Raw genomic sequence first — 26570 nt, forward strand, 5'->3', positions numbered from 1 at the left:
TTGTGAAGTGAGAATTGTAGAATCTCACCATCAACTCTGATTTAATTGAGTAGATGTTTATTCTATTTTCAAGACCATGTAATTAAATACTTGGCTTCTATGATATCAATCGACTTGGCCTTTGTGCAAATTCTCAAGTTTTAGGCCTTTTCTTTCCCCTCTTCTTTAATCCCTCTCATTAGTCGTGATTTACCCGCTTTCGCAATCCTTAGCAAAATGCGGTCATGTCAAAAAATTTATGAACTTTGATGTTACATCCAATTTCCCACATCATGAGCATATCTTACAAACCTTCTAACAGCCCTCCAATTAAGTCATTGTAATTGTTGGTTTATCAAATATTAAAACAAAAAAAAAAGAAATAAATTGGTGATAAATCATTGTTGTATTACGATTTTGGAAAACAATACAACGATAAATAAACTTTAAAATTAAATACAAATGTGCATCAATGGTTACGTGCCCCACGTGCCCTTATCACTTCAATCATATCATGTTGGAGTCGAGTATGAGCTTATTCCCAACGCATACTAATAAATGCTTGGAACCTCTAAACCCTAAACCCTAAACCCTGAACCTCTGAGACTCGCCATGTGGTATACCCATCTGAACGGGGTCGGTGGCCATACCGTGGCTTGATCCAACAAAATCTTCATTGGCCCAATCAGTGAGTACTAGACCTTCATTATTGACTATCATGTTATACATGAGGATACATGCATAAATGATATTAGTGATGCAACCTTCGTAGAACATTCGTGCCGTACCCTTTACCAATACCCATCGCGCTTGGAGCACACCAAATGTCCGCTCCACATCCTTTTGTGCAGTCTCTTGTCGTTCCGTAAAGTAAGCTCTCTTCGGATCTGTTGGGCATCTGATCATATTCAGAAATACGGGTCATCGCACGTATATCCCATCAGCCAAATAGTAACCCTTATTATGTTGGTTGTTGGCTTCGAAATAGATGGTCGAACCCACACGCTTGCACTGGTCATTGAAGAGGGGCAACGAATGTAGGACGTTGATGTCGTTGTTCGGCCCAACGAAGTAAGCATGCCAATTTCATGCTAAATCCATAGCTGCTGGTCAGCAACAACTTCGAGGATCATCGTCGGATGCTTGTCTTTGAACCATGTCGTGAACTGACTTTTCCAAGTGGTTGCACAGTTCTTCCATTGCCAATGCATGCAATCTATGTTACCCAACATTTCAGGAAAGCCGTGCACCCTCCCGTGCAAATCAAACAGATATTGGCAGACGAGAAGGGTCGGCTTTCGAAGATATGTGGGGTAGAAATTTTCGATGGCGCCCCGACAAAAATACTTTAGACACTCACAGCCAGTTGTGTCGCCGATGTGAAGATACTCGTCAAATATTTCGGTCAGTCCTCTATTAGTCAACTGCCTAATTGCAGCGGTGCACTTCTGTTGCGACAATAGTCAACTGCCTAAACCCTAAACAATAGTCCGTGCCTGCCGCTGGCATCTAATCACTGCTGGAAGTACCTTACGTGCCAACAACGCCAACACAATGTAAACGGAAAGATCTCGTTGCATTCTAAACGTCGACGGAACACCACCAGTCCCCACCGCGGCTCCTCGACGAAGTAGTCATTAAACAGCTGTTGGGCATCCCCGACGTGGTCGCGATGACTGTCTGTCGATGCTAGATCGGTCGAGGGACCACCGGCTCCAACTCTGCCTGACTGCGTCGTTCCAGTTGTCGGTTTGTCTCATCCCACAAGGCTTGCGAAATGAGCTCACCAATTGAATCCTCTTCACCACCGAAAGCTATTTTTAGGGAGAAGTGGGAAAATTGAGTGTGGAAGAGTGAATTGAAAAAATTGGTTTAAAAAAATGATATTGGGGTATGTAATTTCTTATATTGATCATGACCTAGATCTATTAATGATTTTTCATTTTTCCCCAATTCATCCTCGTTTCTTCCTCATGGAGTGATTTGATATATCTCGATATATATAGAATTCATGAAGTGAGTTTCTTCCTCATGGAGTGAGTTGATATATCCTCGTTTTTTTTTTACCGGCTCAAAATTGTTTTCATATATCTCGATATATATAGAATTCATGAACGATTCTGAGATTTGAATTTTAAATTGTATTTTCCTAATGACATCATACAGATTGAAGTAGAACTAATCAGTATTGATTTTTCAATTAAAATAAATTTCTCAATTTCAATTATAACAAAATATATGAGGCCCTCGACAAATATGACTTCTTAACCTTTCAAACTTTTTGCTAATTAAGTTTATGGATATAAACTCTTAATTAGTGAGGCAATTATTGGTGCAGCAAGATTCGAATTACGTCAACAATTAGAGTTGAGCAAAATTAAAACCCATATTTTGGCCAACAAGGAAAACTAACTATTTTTGCAAGAAAATGCAATTATGATAAACTAGAAAAAAATTGTTATTGTAAATAATTTCATGAATTGATTCAGATAACAAAGGCTGGTGGAAAACACCAATCCATTTCTCTTTCATATGACCCATTGCAAAAAATTCTGATAGCTCGACCCTGTAACTTGTAATACCCGCGCCAGTTTATAATTATTTGTGTTCAATATAGTAATGTGGAACTAGAGAAGTAACGTCCTCTCCTTTCATTTAAATAAATGGAACGCGAGCCTTTATTGAAACTAATTCTTTCTTTTATTATTTTCGTTACAAGAAGATAGAAATAAAAAAAATAAGGATGAGCGAGCAAATTAGAACAGACTAAAGATACACTTCGGACTAAAGAAGTTCGAATATCCTTCTACATACACAAACTATCAAACTAGCTTTCCAATGAGTTACATGGAGTAAAAGATCGGGATGTGAGCTTTCAAACAAGCCCTTCGGTTTTCTTCCTTTAGGCCCGAACCGCGGCCCGTTCCCGAGAAGCCCGTCAGGCCGAGGATAGCGGGCTGGGCCGGGAGCAATACAGCAGCCAAGTCTTGCTCTACCCGAAAAGAAATTGAGACAATGACAAAAGTTAACAAAACCTCATATAACAAATGTGAAAATCTGCCAAGTAAGAGGAAATTCTAGGAAATGAGACAACAATACCTTGCAAAAGTGAACACAAGTTGTACTAAAAATAGCAAGCATACTCCTGCACCTCCCCACCTCAACCGAGAGCTGCAATGAGAAAACAAAAGTTCTTAAAACTAAGGAGTACAAGGCTGCAAAATCTGTGTACTAAACAATAAATTAAGGAGGGACAAACTGAGATAAAACAAGTAGAGTTTACCTCTCAATGCTGCCAAAAATTGGAGGCTTGCCTCTTTTGGAGTGGCAACTTATCCTTGACCGACTCCTTGCCATTCAACTAACCCAAACCGTCGCCCTCCAGCTGCACCAATTCAGTCCAACCCGAGCAGCCACCTGCTCCCCTGCACATCAAACAAATAACCTAATGAAGGTAGTACTTAGGCTTCAAGAAAGAGACAAATGAAATGAATTAAAGGTGCCATCTGCAGCATGAGAACAAAGAGCTTTGACAGCCCATTTAATTTCCCCTAAGGTACACAAAATCAGCCTATAAAAAGCCCCTCCACCACACTTATGAACTCCCTTCCGCATACTTCAAACTTCCAGCAACATAACAAGATTGAGAGTAGGAGAGCTTGAGTTCTAAGAGCTGAAAATTCAAGCAGCTGGGGTTTCAAGAGGTAATACACCCCCATCCTTTTTCTTAATCAATCTTTCATGTCATCATGTAGAAACACTAGAACCAGAAGCAATAAGCTACTGCCTTTACATCAAAAATCAACAGCTTAAGTAGTTTTCACAGCATAGAAACTCACATGTTGTTGCAACTGCCTTCAAATGTTAAAAGCCCCACCACAGTGGCACTTTATAACCATTTCAAGATCAATACTTTAGCCTAAAGATCAAGCTCATTGCAGTGAGCTAAACATTAGCTCAAAACTCACAAACTCAAGTCACAATAATAAAAAAAAAAGGCCACCAACATAACTACTGTCCAAATCTCAACAAAATACATAGAAGGGAGTATAAGAACGTAGCTTTAGGGCCGAAGGGATCCTCGGAGACCGCCGGCGACGGCGAGGCCATGAGGGCAGCCGCGGGGACTCCACGGCAAGCTCCAGCTTCCGAGGTGAAGACGGTATCGCGTACACCAAGCAACGGCAGGATGGCCATTTGCAGAGCCCGATCCCAGCGTCGAATCGCCGTGGCTGTGGCTGCCTCGGCGGCGCATCCAGACGATGATGGCTGCGATAGCGATGAGGGGAAACGCAGCTCGACGGAGGGCCGGCGGCGCTGGCGGAGCAGAGCTGTGGGTGCACAGAGAGAGAGAGAGAGGCGATGCTCCCTCTCCTTCTCCGACGGTGCGACACCAGCGACGAGCGGCAGCCGCAAGGTGGCGGCGGCGGGTGGCGGCGTTGACGACGAGATGGCGGCGACCGGGTGAGGCGGCGATACCACCGAGAGAGATGAGGGAGGTTGGATTAGGGCTAGTGTTGATTTGGGGAAGATGAGGGATGAGAGAGAGGCCGATGGATTGAAGGAAGGGAGAGTAGTATTTGGGCCTCTTTAATTCTAGCATTTGGGTTTTCTTTTTAGATGTTGGGCCTCCTAAATTTTATTTTGTGTTGGGCTGGTGATGAAGGTATTAATTTGGGCCACTAATTAAATTAAAGTAGGTGTGAGGAACCTAATTAAATCATGGGCCTTTCTATGTTATGGACTTAATAATTAATAGTCCGCAAATTAATTCCACGAAGAAGTTATGTTTATCCCATTATATTGTTCCTAAAGTGTTATTTTAGTCACGTATAGATGCAGTCACTACCACTAGGGAGAATGTGGTCGTGACATGTGTATTCGGTGACTATGTGATTGTGTGTGCGCGTAGTTAATATGTACGCACAGTTTCTTCAATTTCAAATTCATATCAATTATACTCCACTTCTCCTATAAAAATAATGACATTTTTCATTTTGGGATATCCAATAAAAATATCCACTTCTATTTTTGATAACTTCATTCTCTCTAATAAAGTGTGTCATATTCTCCACTAACAATACAATAATTATCTTTTCTTTATATCTCTCTTGCTATACCAATTATGTTAATTATCGTGTCATGTCAAATGTCCACATTTTTATGGGACAGAGGGAGTATGATTTTTACCAAACCAAGAATTTGGAACAATTCCTTTAAATTCTATTCCGTAGAATTCTAATTCCAATTTTGCGTACCGATCGCACCCTATTAGCTTTTCACTTTCACAATAAATATTACTCCATTTGTCCCACAATAAGATTCACGCTTTGCAATTTCGGTACGTCTCACAATAACAGTTACACTTCATTTTTACTATAAATGGTAAGTAGGTCCCACATTCCACTAACTCACTTCACTCACATTTTATTATAAGCTCAATACAAAAAAGTGGGTCTCATATTCCACTAACTTTTTCAACTCGCTATTATTTACATTTCTTAAAACTCGTGCCAACAATAAGAGTGATTCCTATTGTGGGATGGAAAGAGTAAAAGGTAATTTTATTATTTTAATCACTTCAACCTAGGGCTGGCGAAAAATACCGAAAAAATAATATATCGCTCGTATCGTATTGAAAAATATCAAAAAATTATCGAATTTTCGATATATCGTAATTTTCGATACGATACGATATTGTATCGTAAGTTTTCGATATGATAATGATATGAATTTTCTTATATCGCGATATATCGTTTTATATCAAAAATACGATATATATCGAAAATTTTCGATGTATCGATATTTTCGATATATATCGATATTTAACGATATATCGAATTTCGGTACGATATATCGAAATATCGATACGATAACGATATGAAAATTTTTTATATCGAAACTTTCGATACGATAACGATATGAAATTCTTTCATATCGATATTTTCGATACGATACACGATACAACGTTTTCGATACGATATATCGTATCGACCCACCCCTACTTCAACCTCACATAAATAGAATTATGTCGTTACTGGGTTGTTAACGAACGCAATATGATCCAAAAATAATACTCCCTCCGTCCCATAAAAATAGAAAAAGTTTGAAATATCACAAAAATTAATGCATAATTGGTAAAGTAAGAGACAAGAGGAAAAGGTAAAATAGTACTAGTGGATACAAAGATCCACATAATTTATTATTACTCCCTCCGTCCCCAAAGAATATGCACTTTGAGTTCGGCACGAATTTTAATGCAAAATTGGTAAAGTAAGAAAGAGGTAGAGAGAAAAAGTAATTAAAGTATTGTTAGTGGAGAATGAGTCCCACCTTATTAGAGATAAAAAATGTTTCCAAAATTAGAAAGTGCATATTCTTGTGGGCTGACTGGAAATAGTGCATATTCTTGTGGGACGGAGGGAGTATTATTTAATGACAGGCTCAAGTGGTATAGGTTAGAAATAAATTAAATGGGTAGTGATAAAATGCAAACTTATATATTGTACAAACTCAAAACTCCTCAATACAGCTTCAACACTGTTTCAATACAATATCAAAACAGTGTAAAATTTCAAGATTTTAATGTTAACACAATATCAACACAATATCAACACAACATCAATCATTGACTACCGTTGAAATTCTGTTGACATTTTCCTGTTGATGACTTTTTGTGATCTGTTGACATTTTTCAATGGTCCAGATCATAGTTTTGAGTTTGTACAATAATTAGAGTTTTCATTTGATCACATTCCTAAATTAATATAGTATATGAGTAATGAGTTGGGGAGAACTTTCAATAACTGACAATGAGTTATTTTTATGAACAGACGTAAAAAGAGAGTGTCCATATTTTTATGAGACGGATGAAATAATAAAATTGATATACAAAAATTGTGGGGAGAGAATCAAATAGTCGAAATGAATTCGTTTCAAGATCTGCTACTCCATCCGTCCACCATTTATAGGAAAATTGTTTAACCTTGTGAAGAAAAATAGGAAAATGAATTAGTGGAATGTGAACCCCGTGTATATATGTCAGTTTTATAATAGAATGCGAGTGTAAAGAGTTAGGTGAATGGTGGGGTTCATTTACTTAGAATAGATAAATGTTTATGTGACTTTAAATTACAGACATCCTAAATAGCAAAATACTCCCTCCGTCCGTGAATAAGAGTCTCATTTTACCATTTTAATCCGTCCCTGAATAGGATTCTCGATTCATTATTACTTTACCAAGTAGTATCCATATTGATCAATACTACTTCTTCCCTCCCTCCGTACACCATTAATTGTCACAAGTTCATCTGATTCGGGTTTTAAGAAACGAAAAAAATGAATGAAAAATGTTAGTAGAATATGAATCCTGCTTTTATATAGTACTACTTATTTTTATATATGAGGTAAATAGGTTAATGAAATGTGAGATACATTTGAAAAAATAGTCTAAAATAAGAGTGTCAAGTATTGACAGACGAAATCGAAAAGAAAACTAGTAGTAATAAATAATGACGGACTAGAAGAAGTATGTACTAATGGGAATATTTTTATTAGTGATCCTCGATCATAGCCAAATATAATCTATCAGTATATAAAAGGCAAGTCTCGCTAGTAATAACATACTGCTATTATTAATCTTTTGTAATGACTAATTGTATTTATTAATCAAAATTAACATATATATTCCTCTTTGGGGATGTGATCAAATGAAAACCATATATTTAATACAAACTCAAAACTTTAATCCTAGCCACTAATTATAGCAGATCTGTGATTAATATAGCATTCAATTCCTATGTCAACAAGAGCATATATTTTGTCAATAGAGGGTAATTTTGTAACTTAATTTGACCAGCGGTTTATGCGTACCTAATTAAAATCTCTCACTTTTCAAACTGCAAATATTCACATATTCAGCAAGGATCGTCACCATTGTAATTGACGTCTCATATTCTCAACAATTAAATTTTTTCAGTCAAAAAACCTAGCTAATTCCGATCATGTGTTGATCCGTCGAAAAATTGCTTGAATTTTGCATTGACACTGCGTCGTTGATTCCTGGTTGATGTTGAATTTTGTGTTGAAATGGCGTTGAATCTTTGTTGATGTTGAATTTCGTGCTGAATACTTGACACTTTCTTGATGTCGAATTTTGTGTTGAAAAAATTGCTTGAATTTCATGCTAAAACCTAGCTAATTCTGTGTTGAAATGGCGTTGAATCTTTGTTGATGTTGAATTTCGTGTTGAATCCTTGACACTTTGTTGATGTCGAATTTTATGTTGTAATGGCGTTGAAGCTTTGTTGATATTGAATTTCGTGCTGAATCATTGATTCTTTTGTTCTGATGTTTTTTTGCAATGAAATTGTGTTGACTCTTTTGTTCTGCTGTTGTTGAATTTTATGTTGAAATCGTGTTGATTCTATGTTGATTCTAAAAACGTGAATAGTGGAAGGAGAGAGAACAATGAAATCGGAATTAAAAAATCGATAATTAAATTATTCACCGTATCATGAAAGTGTCTATTATACCCTCTGTTGACAGATTTATAGAAGTTATTGATATTTTCAAATGGAAACATTATAATCGTTGATTAGTACTCCCTCCGTCCCATTCAAGATGACCACCTTTTCATTTTTGTTTGTCCCAATCAAGATATCCACTTTCCAATTTTGGAAATAATCTCCCCTCTCCTCTCTCCTCATTAAAATATTCAACTATCTTTTTCCTCTCTACTTTATTCCATTAAACAACACTTCCTAAAACCCGGTGCCACTCAAGAATGTGGCCATCTTGAGTGGGACGGAGGGATTAATATTTAGTGGCTTGAATTAAAGTTTTGAGTTTGTATTGGATATATGGTTTTCATTATATCACTACCCCCTTTTGGGGTGTGTTATATATATTGCTAACTCCTTGTTAAATTTCTAACTACAACTCATTGATAGACATTGGCTCATTAAATCAAGGTACAAGATCATTCATCCACGGACATTGGATCATTAAATCAAGGTACAAGATCATTCATCCACGAATATCAATGTCGTCTAAAAAAATGTCAATTAAGGATGTTAATGTCAATTAACAAAAAAGTAAGTTATAATTAATTTTTAAAAAAATATCTTAAAATTTTAAATGATTATAACTATCTCAATTTAAATTATTTTTTTCACACAACACATATCAAATTAAAGATAATTTTATAAGGATTCTAACGAGATCTCACTTGCATATGTTATGATGTCAAAATTTGAAAAAACAATGTAAATTTTCGTATTTTTGTTATAGCATGTTAGTGTCAATATACCTATGATTATATATCAATACAATACATATAAAATGTCAATACTAAATTGTTTTGACATATTAAATGAATCGTATTGAAATATTTAATACACTATATTGACGTTTTGATCTAAAACCATAATTTTAATAGTTTTCTTACCTTTTTAAATTTAAATGATAATAAAATGAAATTACACATGAAAATTTATAAACCACTAAATTTCTACAAATCTTATGATTTCAAATTAATTGTAATTAGCAATTGATCACTCTCTTACTCTTCTTTATATATAAGTTAACAAAGCACTAACATTTATAATCATAATAAAGTAATATTTATAAACTTAAATACTAATTCATATCTACATTTATTACTTGGGCCCTTCATATTAATAAACAGAAAAAAAAGAGCTTCTTATTAACATATAGTCATACATATGGAAGAGTAATATAAATCACAATTATATCCAATTAAATAAAAATAGAAGATTATAAACGTTACTTTATAATTCATGCAATGCAACGTTCCATAATCATCTTTTCACAAGCTTAATCATCTTCGTAGCACCCAATTTAATCATCTTTGAAGCACCAAATGATATACTACCATGTAAGAAAGGCTTTGGATGAGTCTCACAATTTTTATTTCCTATAAACAGTGGCGGAGCTAGAATTTTAACGGTGTGGGCTCAAATTACCATTAAAATTTATTGAGTGTGTTCAGTGCTAACGAAATGGAAACAACTCGAACATAAAAAATATAAAAAACCGCAGGTAAGAAATGGATGATGAGAAAACTAATTAGTGAATAGATATTTTAGAACATAGCACATATTTTACTACTAATATTTTATAACATATTTTAATAGTATTTATAATTAGATTAAAGAGTTATTAACTATAATATTTTTTATTAAAGAGCATCACATTAAAATTGATTTTATTAATATCATATTCCCTCCGTCCCCAAAGAATATGGACTTTAGACACGACACGAGTTTTAATGCAAAATTGATAAAGTAAGAGAGAGATAAAGAGAAAAAGTAATTAAAGTATTGTTAGTGGGAAATAGGTCATACCACATTATAGAAAAAAAAAGTTTCTAAAATTGGAAAGTGCATATTTTGTGGGACAGATAGAGTATTATTTAACAATATTTATGAAATCAAAGAATTATTTTATCTTCTTGAATTATAAAAACCATTCTTTTATGATTATAAAATAAAATGATATATTTACAAAATTACTAGTAAAAAAATCAATAAAAGTTACTAATGTGAAAAAATCCATAAGACATAAACAAATAGAAGAAAAAAAAAGACAAACAAATAGAAGAAAAAAAGACAAAAATGAATCAGAAACTATTCTTTTATGATTATAAAATAAAATGATATATTTACAAAATTACTAGTGAAAGAATCAATAAAAGTTACTAGTGTGAAAAAACCCATTAGACATAAACAAATAGAAGAAAAAAAGACAAAATTGAAACAGAAGTACCAGGTAGGATTCAAACTTGGTAGCTCCAAGTCAAATGACCGAATATCAATCCATCTGCACTACTACTTCATGTAGTAAATGATAATTACATATATTATAGTTCCTCCATTCCATAGTAATAGGGGCGTTTTTCCATTTCCGTCCATTCCATAGTAATAGAGTCATTTCCCTTTTTAGTAAAAGTCAACACATTTTTCCACATCTACTTTACTCTCTCTTACTTTTTTCTATCTTCATCTCTCTACCTTTTTCATTTTTCACTTTATTCTCTCTTTACTTGATTCGCCTAACACAATTTTTCTTAATCTGCGTGCCAAAAAGTTTTGTCTCCTATGGAACGGAGGGAGTATATAGTAATTATTAAAATGGGTGAAGGACTCAAGGGCGCCCTGGCCCCGTCGACCTCCGCCCCTGCCTATAAATATATGATATTTAGTATAATCCACACGTTCCTACCTTTTTCCATTATATTCTTCGTTGAACTTCCTAAAAAAAATTGACTAACTCTTAGGTACTCTTCCATGTCTTCATAAATATTGTTTTAATATAAAGTCAGCTTTTGATTCATTTTAGTGTTTGTGTATCGATAATATTCGATCCGTCCTATAATAAGAGTTATATTTAGTGTGGAAACGAGTTTTAAAAAATATAAAGAATAGTAAGTTGAAAAGGTTAGTGAAATATAAGGTCGATTTTTTTATATTAATTTTATGATAGAATGTGAGTGAAGTGAGTTAGTAGAATGTGTGACATTTCTCAACTATTTTATGATTAGAGATTTTTCCTTCTCTTTGATATATTAATATGTAGTAATCCCTCCATCTGGCATTATATGACTCTTGATTTACCATTTTAGTTCATCGACGATTAGGTGTCGTGGTTCAGTTTTACTATAAATGATAACTATGCATCACATTCTACTAACTCATTCAACTCACAATTAATTATAAAACTAATATATAAAAATGGGTTAACACATTCCATTATTTTTTTCCACCCACTTTTCATTATGGAGTATTTCTTAAAACTAATATCAAATTCGAATGTGAATCTAATGCCGGACGGGGAGAGTATTTTTTTTTCTACTCTTTTCACCCATCACTAAATGCACTTTTTATATTTTGATTATTATGTTTGTATTATATTAGTTGTTTTTTATTATTCTAATATTTTTTGGTATCATTTAATATATATTTATAGACTGAAGATATTATCAAGTTGGACTCACCCAGCACACAATTCATTGCAATAACAATACTATCACCTCTAGATATTGATCACCACTACCCAATATATCAACATTCTTGGATTACGAAAAATTTGCACTATTTGACAAATCAAAGTAGTGCACAATCAATATTGTCTGTTCAATGCTATGTCAACAGTGATTAACAAATAATAATCACCAATACCTCATCTTTAAGTAAATAGAAAAAAAAAAGACTTATCTCAACTATTAGATCTTTAAATATTATACAACACCAGTGTCGTTTATTTTCTAAGGTAAGAAAACATGTGGACTGACACTGAAACATTTCACGATAGGTAGACAAAGCATATTTAGGTTGTGAAATCCTATTTCTCTTCTATAAAGAATCGACTGTATCACCTTCTGTGAACATCGTTCACGACCAGTCTACTACGCAGAAGAATTAGACTTGTTCGCTTCTTAACATTTAAATGTTTGAGAAACATTTTAGTAATGCATAAGCAAACACCAATGCGATAAAATTACTTGCTCTTGTTTTGGGTTAAAAGTGGATCGTAGAGTTTATTGTATACAAGCAATTTTATCCATGAAACATGTTCGAAACATGCTTTTTAGTATACCAATCTTAATCTTCCACTTATACTCAAATCATGCTTTCGAATATACACACTATCAAAACTCTCTCACTTATAATCTAAGCAGGTCTCAGACCATGATACATCGAACCTCATGTGTAAAACATGTTGCCATATAAACATTTAGTGAAAAATTCTGTCAAGTTGTTCTCTGATGACATCTTGGTAACCATAATGTCTTGTTGCTCACTTGATCCTTAATTTATTTCATACCTCCTTTTTATGTGATTGCTTAGCCTTATCAGCTCCTATTTTCCTCGATTTAGACTCATGGCTAGAGTAAACATAACAAAATACAATACTCGTAGGCATACTCAAAATCACGGTCAAAGCAATTAGGAAGTTATTGAGATGAACAACTACCTTCGCAGTTTCCAATGAAGCTACACTTGTAGCTTTCATGATGAAGTCTATGATTTGATCACACTCCATGTCTTAATATTGAACTCCTAAAAAGAACAAATGGTTAGAAGATGACTTGCTTGATCATCGATCGATTACAAAATCTTGATGTAACCTAAAGAACATAGCATGGATGTGTGGTAAACTAGAGCATAGTCTTCTGCAAGTACTTTGATATACTATTAATTCTTTACTCAATCTAATGTCTTTGGTCATGGTTAAATTGATATCAAGCTTCTGTGTCATCAACAAATTAAGCTAATATCTAATTCAATACACTTCATAGCATATATGAGACTTTCAATTACGAAACTCGCCTCATTCTTCTTGATCTCATTCAGTATCGAGATAGCAATTTCTACAGCATGTATTGATTATCTAAGGAGAAGACGAATAAAAAGAGAATAGAAAAATTGCAAGTATGGCACGGGGTTTTCATTGATGTCAAGTCGCCATTTATATTTATGTACACGTCTTCTTTTAATTAGTCCAATTTGACGTTGCATTGATACATTTACCTAGAATTGAGCTTGTTAGAAGATTGTTTTGCTAAATTTATTAATTTGAATGTTAAAACGTCATTTATAGACGCAATGAGATGACGTTTGATTCAAGGCTAATTTGGGATGACTAATGAAACTTATAATGAAACCTCTGCGAAATTGAAGCCTAATCCTTTTGTAGAAACAACGACAAAAAATCTGTCAAACTAACATAATCCCATTAAAATTTCCACCATCTATCAAGGTCATTTTTGGGATGCAAAGCATTTATTGATCTAACTAAATGTGATAAAGTTTCTTTATCCTATCCAAGTTGTAAAATTAAACGCGTTAATCTCTTTTGCTAATAACGTTCTTTGTGACTAACGAAGAAATGCTAGAGTAACTGGTGCTAATTATTTTCAGAAAATATTAATTACTGGAAAAAAAAGACTATTAATTGTTACTTGGATTTTAACACGGAACACGTTGGAGTTAGTGACGTAAAAACAAATTTGTGCAATTTGATTAAGCAGACAATATCAAACTAATATGATACGAGAGATTAGGAATAATTGTAATATCACATATAAATTTACACGTATAAAGATAGAAATAATTGCAACATTTTACACATGTGAAAATATTATATAAATATTATGAAAATTATAATATCATATATAGATTTACACGAATAAAAATCGTAATTTCTTCTGGTATAATATTCCCAAAATCGAGTATTTAACTACTTAAGAATTTTCCTTCTCGACCACTAGTTTGGTATGAATTTCCTATAAATAGATGTTATGTATGCATACATTTTATATATATGTGTGTGTGTTTGTAATAAGATATACTAGTATTCAACATTACATAAATTGAAGGAAGTTCAAAGATGACAACACAACAATCAACAGGTTACAACGAAGTTGCAGTGATCGATAAAAAGTTTTGCCTTCCTAGATCCATTGATCTAACTATTTCCAAAAACATTTGGAAGATAGGTCAAGCAAATTTTGTTGTAACAAAATCCAATGGAGAGATAATCTTCAAAATCCATGGAGCAATCTTCAGCTTCAACACAACGAGGGTCATGTATGATGCTGTAGGCATGCCTATTGTCACGCTTCGAAAAAAGGTATATGCTCCCTTCGTTTTGACACAATAGTTTTGCATTTTAATATTTTGGTCTGTTCCATTAAAATTATTTCAATTCTATTTTTTTGTCTTTTGGAATCTCTCCTGTTAAACCATTTTAGTTGTGCTGTCTCTATAAAGTTCTTATTTTTATAGGACAGGATAATTTTCCTAATTTGTTACCATATGAATCATTTATTCTATACCTATCCTTTAAAAAGTAGAAACTATTTCTATTTTGGTACATCCTTAAAAATATAATTTTTTTATTTTAAGATATATTTTTCTAGGCCATTCTCCAATCACGTTTTCTCTATTTATCTCTTACTACGCCAATTTTGAATTAAAATTTGTGTTATTACAGAAAGTCTAATCTTAATTTGGAACCTAATCATTGAAATTGCAGACATTCAATTTATTATCCACATGGCAAGTATTTAGAGGTGAAGGAAAAGATCAAAAAGACTTGATTTTTAGTGTGAGGAGGTCTTCCTTTTTCCAATTGAAAACTAAATTATCAGTGTTTGTAGCTGAAAATAGCGATGTTTGTGATTACACGGTGCAAGCGGATTGGTTTCAAAGATTTTGCCAAGTTTATTTCGGTGATTCTACCAACACAAAATTAGCCCAAGTTTGTGACTACATCCATTCAAACAATCATATTATTTAATTTGTTTGATATTGATTCATATTTTAATTTTATTTTTCAGGTGGACAAGAATTTATCGGTAGATAGTTTAATTACCGGTGGAGATAGATTTAAGGTGAAGGTGTACCCGAACGTTGATTGTGCATTCATAGTCGCTCTTATAGTCATTCTTGATGAGATCACCTCACAGGCTAAAAGAAGCTCCAACAATAAGGAAAAACGTTAGCCCATGTTGTGCTTGATTTTTTATTTTATTTTTTAATTGAATTTGACTGATTCATTGTTTCCAAACTAAAAGGAAATGCTTTTTTAATACTATGATATCTATTTCTTATGCTATAATACTCATATTTTTATATTTCATAATTATGAATTATTTTTTAACTAATATATTTATAAATCTTTTGGATATAGATAAATCAATCTAATTACGAATATATATAGTTGATGAAAACCAGAATGCATCTAAATTCAGAAATGCAGCCTAAATCTTGGCCCTCAAATTAGATGATCTAATGGTTAATAATTATAATAAAAAACACGGAAGGTCATGATTAAGCAGTTTTAGGTCATATTATAAGATTTTGATTTAATATCATATTAAGATCATTTTAGGTCATCCTTTGTAAGAATGACCTAAATATAGACCAACAACGACCTAAAAATGTCCTACTGATGCACTATTTTTTAGCACTAAATAAACCTGCAAGTATACAGAGAATATATAGTATAGCTAAAGGTCAGTACTGGATATCGAACACGGGGAAGGCAAACACAAAGTATATATCATCTACTAAGACTCAATTACTATCTGGAAAAGCAGTAGGTTTTGGAAAACTTTTGAAAACTAAAAACAATAAAAAGCATATAACAACTAAATGCAAATAAAACACGGAGATATTCGATAGAGATAGGGAATCCCAGGGATGTGCGTTCACAGTTATGGTTATACAAGTTCCAAACTACAATACCCTAGCACAATTATTACTTTGATAGAACGAGTCACCTAGCTTATACTCATGCGATGCAAACGTTGATTACAAAATTAGGGTTGTCAATCTTAACACGTAACTCCATAAAGCTCCTAAGACCCTTGAAAAGTCCCCACTCTCAATTAACAGTGTCATTTTGAGGGAAGCTAACTGTAGCGTCTACTAAGTGAATCTAACTCACTAGAACTCTGTCACAGTTATGAAGCAAACTATATTAAATCATACACAATTGTGTCACTCAATCATGTAGCATCAAAACTACTTATGGAAGAAACAAAGTAAAAATAAAACGGATATTAAATAGAAAAATGAATTGTATAACCAAAGTCGTTACTAACACATCCCCAGAATCCTATAAGTTTAGTTACACATGATGAAATAAGCTAAACACATAGATTGAAGGGAAGACATTTGAACATAAAACTAAAGCAAATAAAACTCGTAGGTTGAATCCTTGTCGTTCTTGATGTTCTTGAAATCCTTCTCCGACTCCTTGCACAAGTGAAGTACTCTAGCTCTTGATCTCTATGAATTATTTTGCAAGTAGACGCTCTCTCTTTTTGATGAAGCTTGAGGTCTTATTTATAGGGGAAAGCCAATCTTTGTTGTAGAAGGAAAAGATCTTCAAAATATGGTAAATCTTGGAGCAAATTTAGGCATCTCGAATTCGCCGCCTTTCTCTGGCGGGCCGCCGCACCTTGGCCGGCGATCGCCGCGTTGGAGTCCAGAGAGTCTGTTTCCTCGGCGGCGGACCACCGCACGACTTCCGGCGGTCACCGGACGAGACTTCTCTTCCAAGCGTATTTTTCCGAGGCGGACCGCTGCATTGATCTACCCGCCGGGCGCCGGCGGTCGCCGCACATTTATGCGTTTTGGCTCCCTTTTTCGGCTCAATTATGCACGTTTCTCACAAAACACGTCAAAATACCAAAATAGACAAAATATGCAAATAATGGACGTTTAGAGTGACTTTGACATAAAAAAACGGACCAAATAACGACCTTTAAATAGTGCAAAATCCGAGCGTATCACCTACGCATGATATTGCTCTACGTTTCTGTATTTAAATCTAATTTTTCCTAGATTAAAATCCTAGATAGATGTGATCAATTGCTAAATATTTCCTAAATGCTAACTACTATTAACATGCTCAAAACATGCTTTTCAGTAACTAAACTTAATTAAAATATTAATTTAATTATGTTCAAAATGACGTATTTCATTAAAATTAGTAGTATTTCTTTTATATTCTTTTATTGTCTAATTTCTTTTCTTTTCTTTTTTTATTGAAATATTGTCATTTTTAATATCACTAAAAGATATTGATCTATCCATAATGACGGACTCAGAAAATAAAAATCGTGGGATCAAATATACATTGAATAATTAATGATATAGTATAAATTCAAATAGTCATTTTAAAAATAAATAACTCCCTCCATCTCATAAAAATATGGGCATTTGAAATAGCACAGGAACTAAGTGTGTTAAGTGAACCATGTGACTGATATTATTATTAGTGTTCAATGAGTTGTAATGGTGTGCCAGAATAGTATAAGTTGTAAATAAATTGACGTATATGTGTAATAAGTTGGGGACAACTTTCCATAATGGTGTAAGTAGTAAATAAATTGACATATATCATAATTGTGTTTTGAATAAATTGAAGTGGTGAATTCGAAATTCCTATCCCTGGAATTCCCTTGTTTCATCTATCATCTCAGATCAAATCATTCTCTGCTTTAAATTGCTTTGTTTATTTAATTGTTCTTCTTGTTTTAATTGTGTTTCTACACCTAACTTCATTTGTCCTAATAGTATTTGACACTAATTACTTGATAGCCAGTCTGTAAAACTATTCCTCTGATGGTCAGTCCGTAAAACTATTCCTCATATTCGATATCCATTCTTGTCCTTTAATTGTACTATCTATGCACTGTATACTTACAGTTAATTTTAATGCTAATAAAAAATTGCAATTAATAAGCCTTAAATATTGGGACTTGTGTGTTGTGTCATGCCCATTACTATTGGTGGCGTAAACTTCTTTGCTACTGTGTTTTTTTTCTCTCCCGATGCTCGCCTTCTTGAAGGTTTGAGCCTTTTTGACATCCAAAAATTGGACATCTCCACTTTCTTCTGCTAATTTGTATCATGAAATATGTCATTATTTGATTTGGATCATTTGAAAATATAGTACTCCATGTATTTGCAAGGTTAATCTCGTCATTTTATATTCTATGAAAACGTGTTGCACTTGAATGTAGTATATTGAAATATCTCATAAACTGCAATTAGTGTTTTCTATTCAAGCAAATTGAAGAACGATAATTCTACTACCCTTCTTTCTATTAACGATGTATCATTTGAAGCCGCCGTGAATGACGAAAAACATGTGCTACCTTTTATTTGCTCGCCTCTCCAAGATCATAGTGATGGTAAAATCATCATTTATTAATCATTTTAGATTCTCAAGCAAATCAAATTATCTAAAAATAGTTTAGGATGTCTAGGGAATATATTCTCATAAAACTAAGTCAAATGCCTCATCTAAATATGGAAGGATTGGTGCATATTAAATACACTTTGAAACTTTCCCGCGTTGAATTAAATTAGTTCACATGGTCAGCATTAATTGAATCCTTTAAAATAAAAATAAAAAGACTTGGCCTTTGGCTGGGTGTTTTTATTTTATACTCCAATATAAAAACATCTTGACGCGCAGAAATTGACCGATTGTGCTACATTAGCAATTGCTACTCAATCAAAGTCAACTTTATCTTCTTTTTTTTAGCATTTTAAAAAAAGAATAACTAGTTTTGGTCATTTACAAAACTTTAAAAAGACCGGCCGATTATTTTACAATTTTAATATATTTTTTTTCAATTATCTTATAATCTTATATTTGCGAGAATTTATGTAAGATATGGCAAATAAAGAATACTATGCAGACAAAACGTTCGTCTACTTTTGATACACTTAATTAATAATTATGTCTTTAATTTTAACACATATACATATACTTGTCATATGAATAAATTCAGACATATATAGCATGTTCAAATGTTCTCCATCAATCACATAAGAAAAATATCAAATTTATGATATAATCGGTCACTTTTAAAAGCTGCTTACCAAACTTATGATTTATTTTACATAATTTCGAGCTAGTTTTATGTATCTCAATGTGAATAGTCAAGATAGTTAGGTTAGGTTCAACTTAAATAGAAGAACACGACATTTTCCACAAGTATTGAATTTACAATATAAACATTACTATCACTCCACCTCTCCCATGCTTTAAATACTGCTTACTCCATTTCCTAAACACAGCAAAAGCAAAATCACTGAAAAAAAATTAGTAAAGAGTCTGCAAAATGATGAGCAGCGGCCCGAGCAATCCTTCGGCGGCGGCGGTGTTGAGCCCGCAGTACTGCGTGAGCCACCCCGTAGAGTTTACCATCACGAGGAAGATGATGACTATGCACGCTGGAACTTTTTCAGTCACGGACGCTGACGGCAACATCGCCTTCAATGTGCAGGGAAAATCCTTGAGCCTCCACGACCGCCGCGTATTGCGGGACACCGCCGGAAACCCTATTGTCACGTTCCAGCAGAAGGTAACCTTTAGTTCGACCATATTTGTGAAATACTCCCGTCTTCCCCGACCATGTGATTGACTTGTTTTAGCCTCGTGTTTTTAAAAAATGATAGTAAATAGTTAATGTACTTTGTTTTAGGAAAACGATAGTAAAAGTTAAAGTAATGTCAACCACATGTAAATAGTACCGCACTTTGTTTTAGAAAAATGATGCGTAAATAATTGAAGTACTTTAACTATTTACTACTCATTTTTCTGAAACATGTGCTGAAAACAAGTCAATCATATGAGGTGGGACAGAGAGAGTACTATATTTTGTGTTGTGTTTGAAACTGAATTATTGTTGTTGGCAATGGCAGCTGATGACGGCATATAGAAGGTGGGAAGCTTTCAGAGGAGAGAGCAGAGATCCCAAGGATATGATATTTAGTGTGAGAAAGTCGACGGTGATGATGATGAGGACGAAGCTAAGTGTGTTCTTGGCGGGTAATAAGGATGAAGAGAAAGGTGACTACAGAATTGAAGGCAACTGGTGGGAGAGCTCTTGCACTATATACGCTGGACAAACCGATAATATCGTTGCTCAAGTAACTCCTCATTCCTTATTATTAACTCTCTCTCTCTGCCCTTGAAAATTTGCGTTTTTACCATTTTGGAATGTTCATCAATAAAAGACATATATTTACTTTTTTTTAGTAATGGACAATATATTATTAGAGGGAGTATGATTATATGTGTCTATGACTTATTAATTTCATGGTAAAATTGCAGATGCACAGGAAACACAGTGTTACAAGCGTTCTATTTGGGAAAGATACATTTTGTGTGACAGTTTATCCCAATGTTGATCATGCCTTCATCGTTGCTCTTGTGGTTATTCTAGAAGAAATTAACGAAGACAGACACGCTTCTTGAGATTCAACTTTATTTTGTTGCTTGCAAGTTGCAACCTTCATTTTATTCGTGCAGTGTCCTATGTAATAATATGAATAAAATATTGTGTTTTTATTTTATTATGTTTTACTAGACTCAGTTACTCACTTATTTTCTCTGTCCAATGCTTAATTAATTAAGTTTGACTAGACTCGGTATAAGTCAATGTAAAATACAAAAAAAAAAAAAAAAATTAAATTAGTGGCATCATCAATTTCATGATGCTAAAATTTTATTTCCGTGATTGGATGAGTTGATTTTTGTTCAACTTTAATCAATCTTTGTATTAAATTGCTAATTTGGCCTTTCGCACACAAAGGACGATGTAATATTTTTTTTATTCCAAGGAACGATGTAATACTTATAAGGGCAAATTGATCGAAAAGTCATGAACTTTGTCATTTTTCTAATTTTTTTTAGAAACTTTAAATGTAGCAATGTCTGCGCAAATTTACCTGAAAGCTCCGGGTTGGATCGGGAATTTGCCCTATTAAAATTATCAGTATTGATCATACTATTCTAGAGATTTTTCATAGAAAGTTAGTACAAGCTTAGGCTTATAGTTGTTTTACAAGGGTGATGCATATCGTTCTAGTGGTTAGCATATGCATGAGTGGTAACCATTCACAAAACTGGCCACTTTTCTTAAATTTAGATAATTAATGATGAAACATAGTTTAATTACCAAAGATAGGTCCGTTAATATTTGCTCAAGACTTGTTTCTTATTAAATTTAACAATAAATTATACAAATGATAGGGTGATTAGGCCTAGGAAGAACCGAATTGAACCTTATTTTTTCGGCTCTCAATTAACCTTGAACCAAAAAAATAAGGCTAGGATTCGGTTTCGGTTAGTAGGTTTAAGCTAATCTCGGTACTCGGTTAGAACCGAGAACCGAGAGGTTAGAATCGAATAACCGATATTTTTTTTGTATTTAATTTTAATTTTTTATATATTGATTTTAATTTTGTTATTTCAGTTTTGAAAAGTAAAAAAAGAAATGAAAAAGTAATAAACCTACTTATAGAAGTAGAACCGTTCGTCGCCCGCTTAGGCAATTTGCGTATTCTGACAATATGAATATTTTAGTATTTAAATTTTGTAGTGTATGTTTGTGATGATATTATGGTTTAACTACTATTAAAACCATTAGTATTCTACCAATATGAATATATGATTACGATTTATGAATTTTATATTTAATGTTTAACAATTTGAAGTCTTGAATTTGAAGTGGAACATTATGGATCAAATCCCAGCGCATACAAACAAATTTTTTTATTAGCTGTCACTGAATTTCGGTTCCTTCGGTGGAACCGAATAACCTGTCGGTCAAGACCGATCGATTCCTCAAATAACCAAACCAACTTAAGGTTCGGTTCCAATTATTGAATTTGGAAAAAAAAAATGAATTCGGTTAATCGATTTATCAGTTCAATTTTAACTGAACTGACCGAATCCCAACCCCTAAGGTGTTTATGGAAGGAAAAGATTGGGATGAATTTATTGAAGTAGGAGTCCACCTTCACGGTCTCCAAAATCATGAAGAATTTTCAAAAGCTACTTTTACCAAGTCAACAATACACTAATTATAAATGTAGAGAACTGATCTCCCAGGCTACTAGAGCATCAGCAGCGCGGCTCGCCACCGGCTCGATCTCGTCCCGGCAAGACGAGTCGGCGGTGAGACCGAGTTGCAAAACGCATCTCGTCCCGAAGAGACGGGACGTCTCGTTGCTCGTCACGCGCGGAAGGGGCCGGCCACGAGCTGTCTCGCGAGTGGGCGTCGTAATTATGACGTCATAATTTTTATTTTTTTTAATTCGAAATTTCAAAAAAAAAAAAATCAAACGGTCGAATTTTTTTTCTTTTATTATTCTCTAAATACTCCCTTCCTCTTCCATTCTCCATTCTACACACAAACACTACACTCATCTATTCTTCTCTCAAATATCTTGTCTCTTTTCTCTCCAATTTTTGAAAAAATGTCCGGCGATGGAAAGTCCGGCGGCGGCGGCCACGACTCCGGCGGGCTCGACTTGAACTCGTTTGGCGATTGGACGGGCATGTACAATGTTTTGGGTACTACCGATACCGGTTCGTCGCCGGGCACCCAAGGCTCGACGACTCCGCCGGCGTACCAAACACCACATTTTGATGTGGATGCATACTATCGTCCCTCCTCCCCTAGAGGTACGGGCAATCGCCAGGATTATCCCAAATTCCGGAGAATTTTCTAGATGAACGCACTTTAGAATACCGGCCGATAGGTGGAGGCTCCGCCAGGATCAGCGTCAATGCCGAGGTGGCCGAGGAGGAAGAGGGCGACGACGAGGTTGTGGTGGATGGCGGCCGTCATCCATACAACCAAAAGGAGACGTTGGCTCTGTACGACGCTTGGATGCCACCACCGTCTCTTACGATCCTGTCGTCGGGAATCAACAAACTAGCTTGTGTTTCTGGAAAAAAAAGTCACCGAACTTTACAACGCACGAAGGCCGAAGAAGACCTTTGCCCGCAACGTGAAGATGCTCCGCGGTCATTGGGACCGATGCGACAAAGATGTCAAAGTAATTTGCGCAATATATAGGGTATAAGAGGCGAATTACCAAAGCAGAGCCAGTGGAGCCGACGCTCTGAGAGCGGCGTTGCAGGTCTTTAAAGACGACGTCGGTAAAGATTTCAAGCATGTCGATGTTGGTCGCAAGTCCACCACCTTGAAAGGTGGGCTGGCGGTGTCCAGTCGGGCTCGAGCTCGAAACGCACGAAGCACACGAAGCGTGGCCAATACTCGTCTAGTGAGGGCAGCAAAGGCAACACCTCACAAGAGGGCATGCCAACCGATGATGCAGGGGGGTCTTCCGGTTCACGACGTCGGCCGCAAGGGACCAAGGCGGCGAAGGCGGCTAGAGCGAGGGGAAGAGGGAGGGGGAGGGGCCGCGGCGAATCAAGCCAGGCGGGCTCGGGCTCCGGCACGGGCTCGAACACCCTAATGTCCATGTACCTGCTCGCCACGATGGCTGACACTTCAAAAATGAGTCATCCTGTAACAACCCGAGTTTTCGTGCACTAGGTTTGGGGGTATAAAAAAAATTTGACAAAAGTACGATTGGAATTAAAATGCAAAGAAATTTAAGTTTGTAAACTACAATTACTGGAAGAAGGAAAATGAAAAAGATTTATATTACGTGAAAATGTCCATGTGTACAGTACGAATTTAGTGTGGGCCTTCCTTATTACAAGAATTTGAAGCTACAGCTTACTAGGGGTGGCAAATCGTGTGTGTCGGGTCGTTATCGTGTCGACACGATAACGACACGAACACGATAACAACAAACACGAACACGACCCGTTAAGAAAACCTCAAACACGAACACAAACACGACCCGCTACCCTCAGACACGAACACGACACGAACCCATTAACGACACGAACCGTTTCGGGTCAACACGACACGAACCCATTAATGACACGAAAATAAGTATTGAAAAATGAAAATAATAAGAATAATAATATTAAAATATTATGTGTTAATAAGAATAATAATATTAAAATATTATGTGTTAACGGATAACACGAACACGACACGAACACGCATTGTTAACGGATAACACGAACACGACACGAACACGCATTGTTAACGGATAACACGAACCCGACATGAACACGACACGAACACGACACAAAATTTTCGTGTCCTTAATGGGTCGACCGATAAGGACACGAACACGATAAGGTCTGACCCAAACCCATTAATTTCGTGTCGGTTCGTATCGTGTTATCGTGTCGTGTCAAAAATTGCCAGCCCTATAGCTTACTACTCTAAAGTTTTGAAGCTCCAAGACTTGATTAATAGCTAGAATTAGTAGTAAGATATATCATCCCTCCTCCCTTCTCTTTCTTCTCGATTTACACCCCACAAGACTCCAAAGATTCCAGCCTTGTACCTGCAATGATAACACCAAAAGGATTTTTAGAAATAGGCTTCACAAGACTCAAGATTGGAGACTTCTCCAAAATAGCAAGTATGACCCAACTTACACCAAAATGGTATACAATTGGATAAACACAAGGAAGAGATAAGCTGGCAGCCCCAGAAATAGGAGCCTTTGCCCCCAAGACTTGCACAATTAAGTAAAGAAATATGATGCCATGAAAGAGATGGAGCTGGCAGCCAAATATGGGAGTCTTTGTCCCCAAGTTTCAGCACAAACAGCTAAAATAGAGAACTATATAAGCAGCATCTCCCTTCCCCTCCCCTCTCCTTTAGACACCACAAATTCACTCAAAATCAAGGAGTGCAGCAAGGAAACGAGAGGAGCAAGAAGGCGAGGAGAGGCAGCGGCGAAGCGGAGGAACAGCCGCATAAACCGAGGATGAACCGAGTGAGGTAAATACCTCAACACCCCAACACCATCCTCTGCATCATGATAGAATCCCATGATTAGGCAGGAACTTAGAAAACTTAGAAGCCTCAACAATAGCAAAGAATAGAATTTCCATGTTAAGCTCAAGAACTTAGAGCTTTAGAGATCTCTCATCACAAGATAAAATATGAATCGACCATAAGCTGCCTAAGCTAATTCAATGCCAAAAGATGCACCAAGGTTTCACCAACAATCAATTTCAAGAGACTTTAATATCACAAAGCTACTGCCCAAAGAGGAACTCAAGATACTAAACTAGATAATGGAAGTTAAAGAACTTAGCTTTAGGTTGATCGAGAAGCTGTCCGACAATGGTCGAGCGACGACGGAGATCTCGTCGGAGGGAGCCGGGGAGAGCGCACGCAGCAGCGCTGCTTGCCGGAGGGAAAGCTCGGTGGAAAGCTCGACGCAGAGAGCTGATGCAGGGCGCTGGCAGCAGAGACGGAGATTCGGCGAGCGGCGGGCGGCGAGCAACGTCGGCGGCAGTGCCGTGAGCTCTCCAAGCGAGAGTAAGAGGAACCGGCGGAGGGGAAAGGCGACGCCTTCTTCCCCGTCGGCGAGATCGCTGGAGGAGGCGAGAGGTGGAGAGAGGTTCCGTCTCTGTCAGAAGAAGAAGGGAGTTCGATAAAGAGAAAGCTTGACGGAGTGTCCGGCGACGGTGCTGCGATCGCCGGAGAAGAGCGGCGACGGAGAAAGCCGAGAAGAGTTTTAGGGATTTCAATTAAAAAGAAATGAGATTTGGGGGAGAGAAACCGATGGTGGAGAAGGAGTATATTGGGTCTTTGTTGGGCCTATTCCATTACTCTTGATTTAATGCTATTAGGAGTTGATTGTGTTTAAGGTTTGGGCCAGAAGGGAGTAAATAAAGTAGAGCTGGGCCTGTGAATTAAATAGAAATTGGGCCAAGTCCCATTTGGTTAGTTAAAATGAATGGACCAATTTTGTGAATGGTTTAAATAAGCGGAGATTTTAATTGTTGAGCTGAGATTTAATTATGAGGGGTTGGAATTAATTTAAGGGTTGAGTTGAAGCTCAATTAATTAATTTCTGAATAAAACCAAGTTCTCGATGATTGGGAATATTAAAGTTTGAGAGCCGACCCGCGACGCCATGGGCGGCCTTAAGAAAAATTCAAAGAAAAGATTTAAGAAGGGATTTTCCAAGAATCCATATTAAATGCTCAAGTATTTGTTTTTAAGAAAATAGAACTTCTCCGAACTTAGTGAAGTGAATGAATAAATCCTACAACTTAGTGAAGCCCGAGAAAGGATTTGAGATCCTATGAGACCAGACTAAGGATATAGGTGTTATGTCATAGGGTGCATGCATTCT

At 35.6% G+C, this 26570-nt stretch overlaps 3 protein-coding genes and 1 long non-coding RNA gene across 6 annotated transcripts in view; 3 read left to right on the plus strand and 1 right to left on the minus strand.

Annotated features, from left to right (window-relative positions):
- Window positions 1–2735: 2735 nt before the first annotated feature.
- Window positions 2736–4081, minus strand: LOC125219812. Its single transcript, XR_007176214.1, has 3 exons — window positions 3263–4081; window positions 3079–3150; window positions 2736–2971 (listed from the first exon to the last, which is right to left on the minus strand). It is a non-coding gene; the product is annotated as an uncharacterized LOC125219812 (long non-coding RNA).
- A 10310-nt stretch (window positions 4082–14391) lies between these two features.
- Window positions 14392–15508, plus strand: LOC125221047 (protein LURP-one-related 15-like). Its single transcript, XM_048123175.1, has 3 exons — window positions 14392–14634; window positions 15040–15264; window positions 15344–15508. Exons 1-3 carry the CDS (start codon window positions 14392–14394, stop codon window positions 15506–15508), a joined length of 633 nt encoding a protein of 210 aa, XP_047979132.1.
- A 4090-nt stretch (window positions 15509–19598) lies between these two features.
- LOC125224331 (protein LURP-one-related 15-like) lies at window positions 19599–20888 on the plus strand. Its single transcript, XM_048127714.1, has 3 exons — window positions 19599–19894; window positions 20235–20462; window positions 20647–20888. Exons 1-3 carry the CDS (start codon window positions 19652–19654, stop codon window positions 20788–20790), a joined length of 615 nt encoding a protein of 204 aa, XP_047983671.1. The 5' UTR covers window positions 19599–19651; the 3' UTR covers window positions 20791–20888.
- A 4200-nt stretch (window positions 20889–25088) lies between these two features.
- LOC125217567 overlaps window positions 25089–26570 on the plus strand; it is a 4369-nt gene continuing 2887 nt past the window's right edge. The window contains exons 1-2 of one of the 3 annotated variants that reach the window (XM_048119085.1): window positions 25119–25201; window positions 25527–26213. In XM_048119085.1, the coding sequence (XP_047975042.1) occupies window positions 25188–25201; window positions 25527–25866 (354 nt within the window). In that variant the 5' untranslated portion in view covers window positions 25119–25187 and the 3' untranslated portion in view covers window positions 25867–26213. Of the gene's footprint in view, window positions 25202–25520; window positions 26214–26570 lie in introns of those variants that run through there. The other 2 variants (XM_048119084.1, XR_007175748.1) reach the window with 2 other exon arrangements.

Source organism: Salvia hispanica, chromosome 4 (assembly GCF_023119035.1).
Source record: "Salvia hispanica cultivar TCC Black 2014 chromosome 4, UniMelb_Shisp_WGS_1.0, whole genome shotgun sequence".
Taxonomy (NCBI): domain Eukaryota; kingdom Viridiplantae; phylum Streptophyta; class Magnoliopsida; order Lamiales; family Lamiaceae; genus Salvia; species Salvia hispanica.

What these genes read in the sequence shown, in the direction of transcription:
- LOC125221047 (XM_048123175.1), top strand. Translation starts at nt 14,392, where the DNA reads ATGACAACACAACAATCAACAGGTTACAACGAAGTTGCAGTGATCGAT. An exon ending in TTGTCACGCTTCGAAAAAAG is followed by an intron (nt 14,635 to 15,039) that starts GTATATGCTCCC and finishes TTGAAATTGCAG; the next exon opens with ACATTCAATTTATTATCCAC. An exon ending in CCAACACAAAATTAGCCCAA is followed by an intron (nt 15,265 to 15,343) that starts GTTTGTGACTAC and finishes TTTATTTTTCAG; the next exon opens with GTGGACAAGAATTTATCGGT.
- LOC125224331 (XM_048127714.1), top strand. Translation starts at nt 19,652, where the DNA reads ATGATGAGCAGCGGCCCGAGCAATCCTTCGGCGGCGGCGGTGTTGAGC. An exon ending in TTGTCACGTTCCAGCAGAAG is followed by an intron (nt 19,895 to 20,234) that starts GTAACCTTTAGT and finishes TGGCAATGGCAG; the next exon opens with CTGATGACGGCATATAGAAG. An exon ending in CCGATAATATCGTTGCTCAA is followed by an intron (nt 20,463 to 20,646) that starts GTAACTCCTCAT and finishes GTAAAATTGCAG; the next exon opens with ATGCACAGGAAACACAGTGT.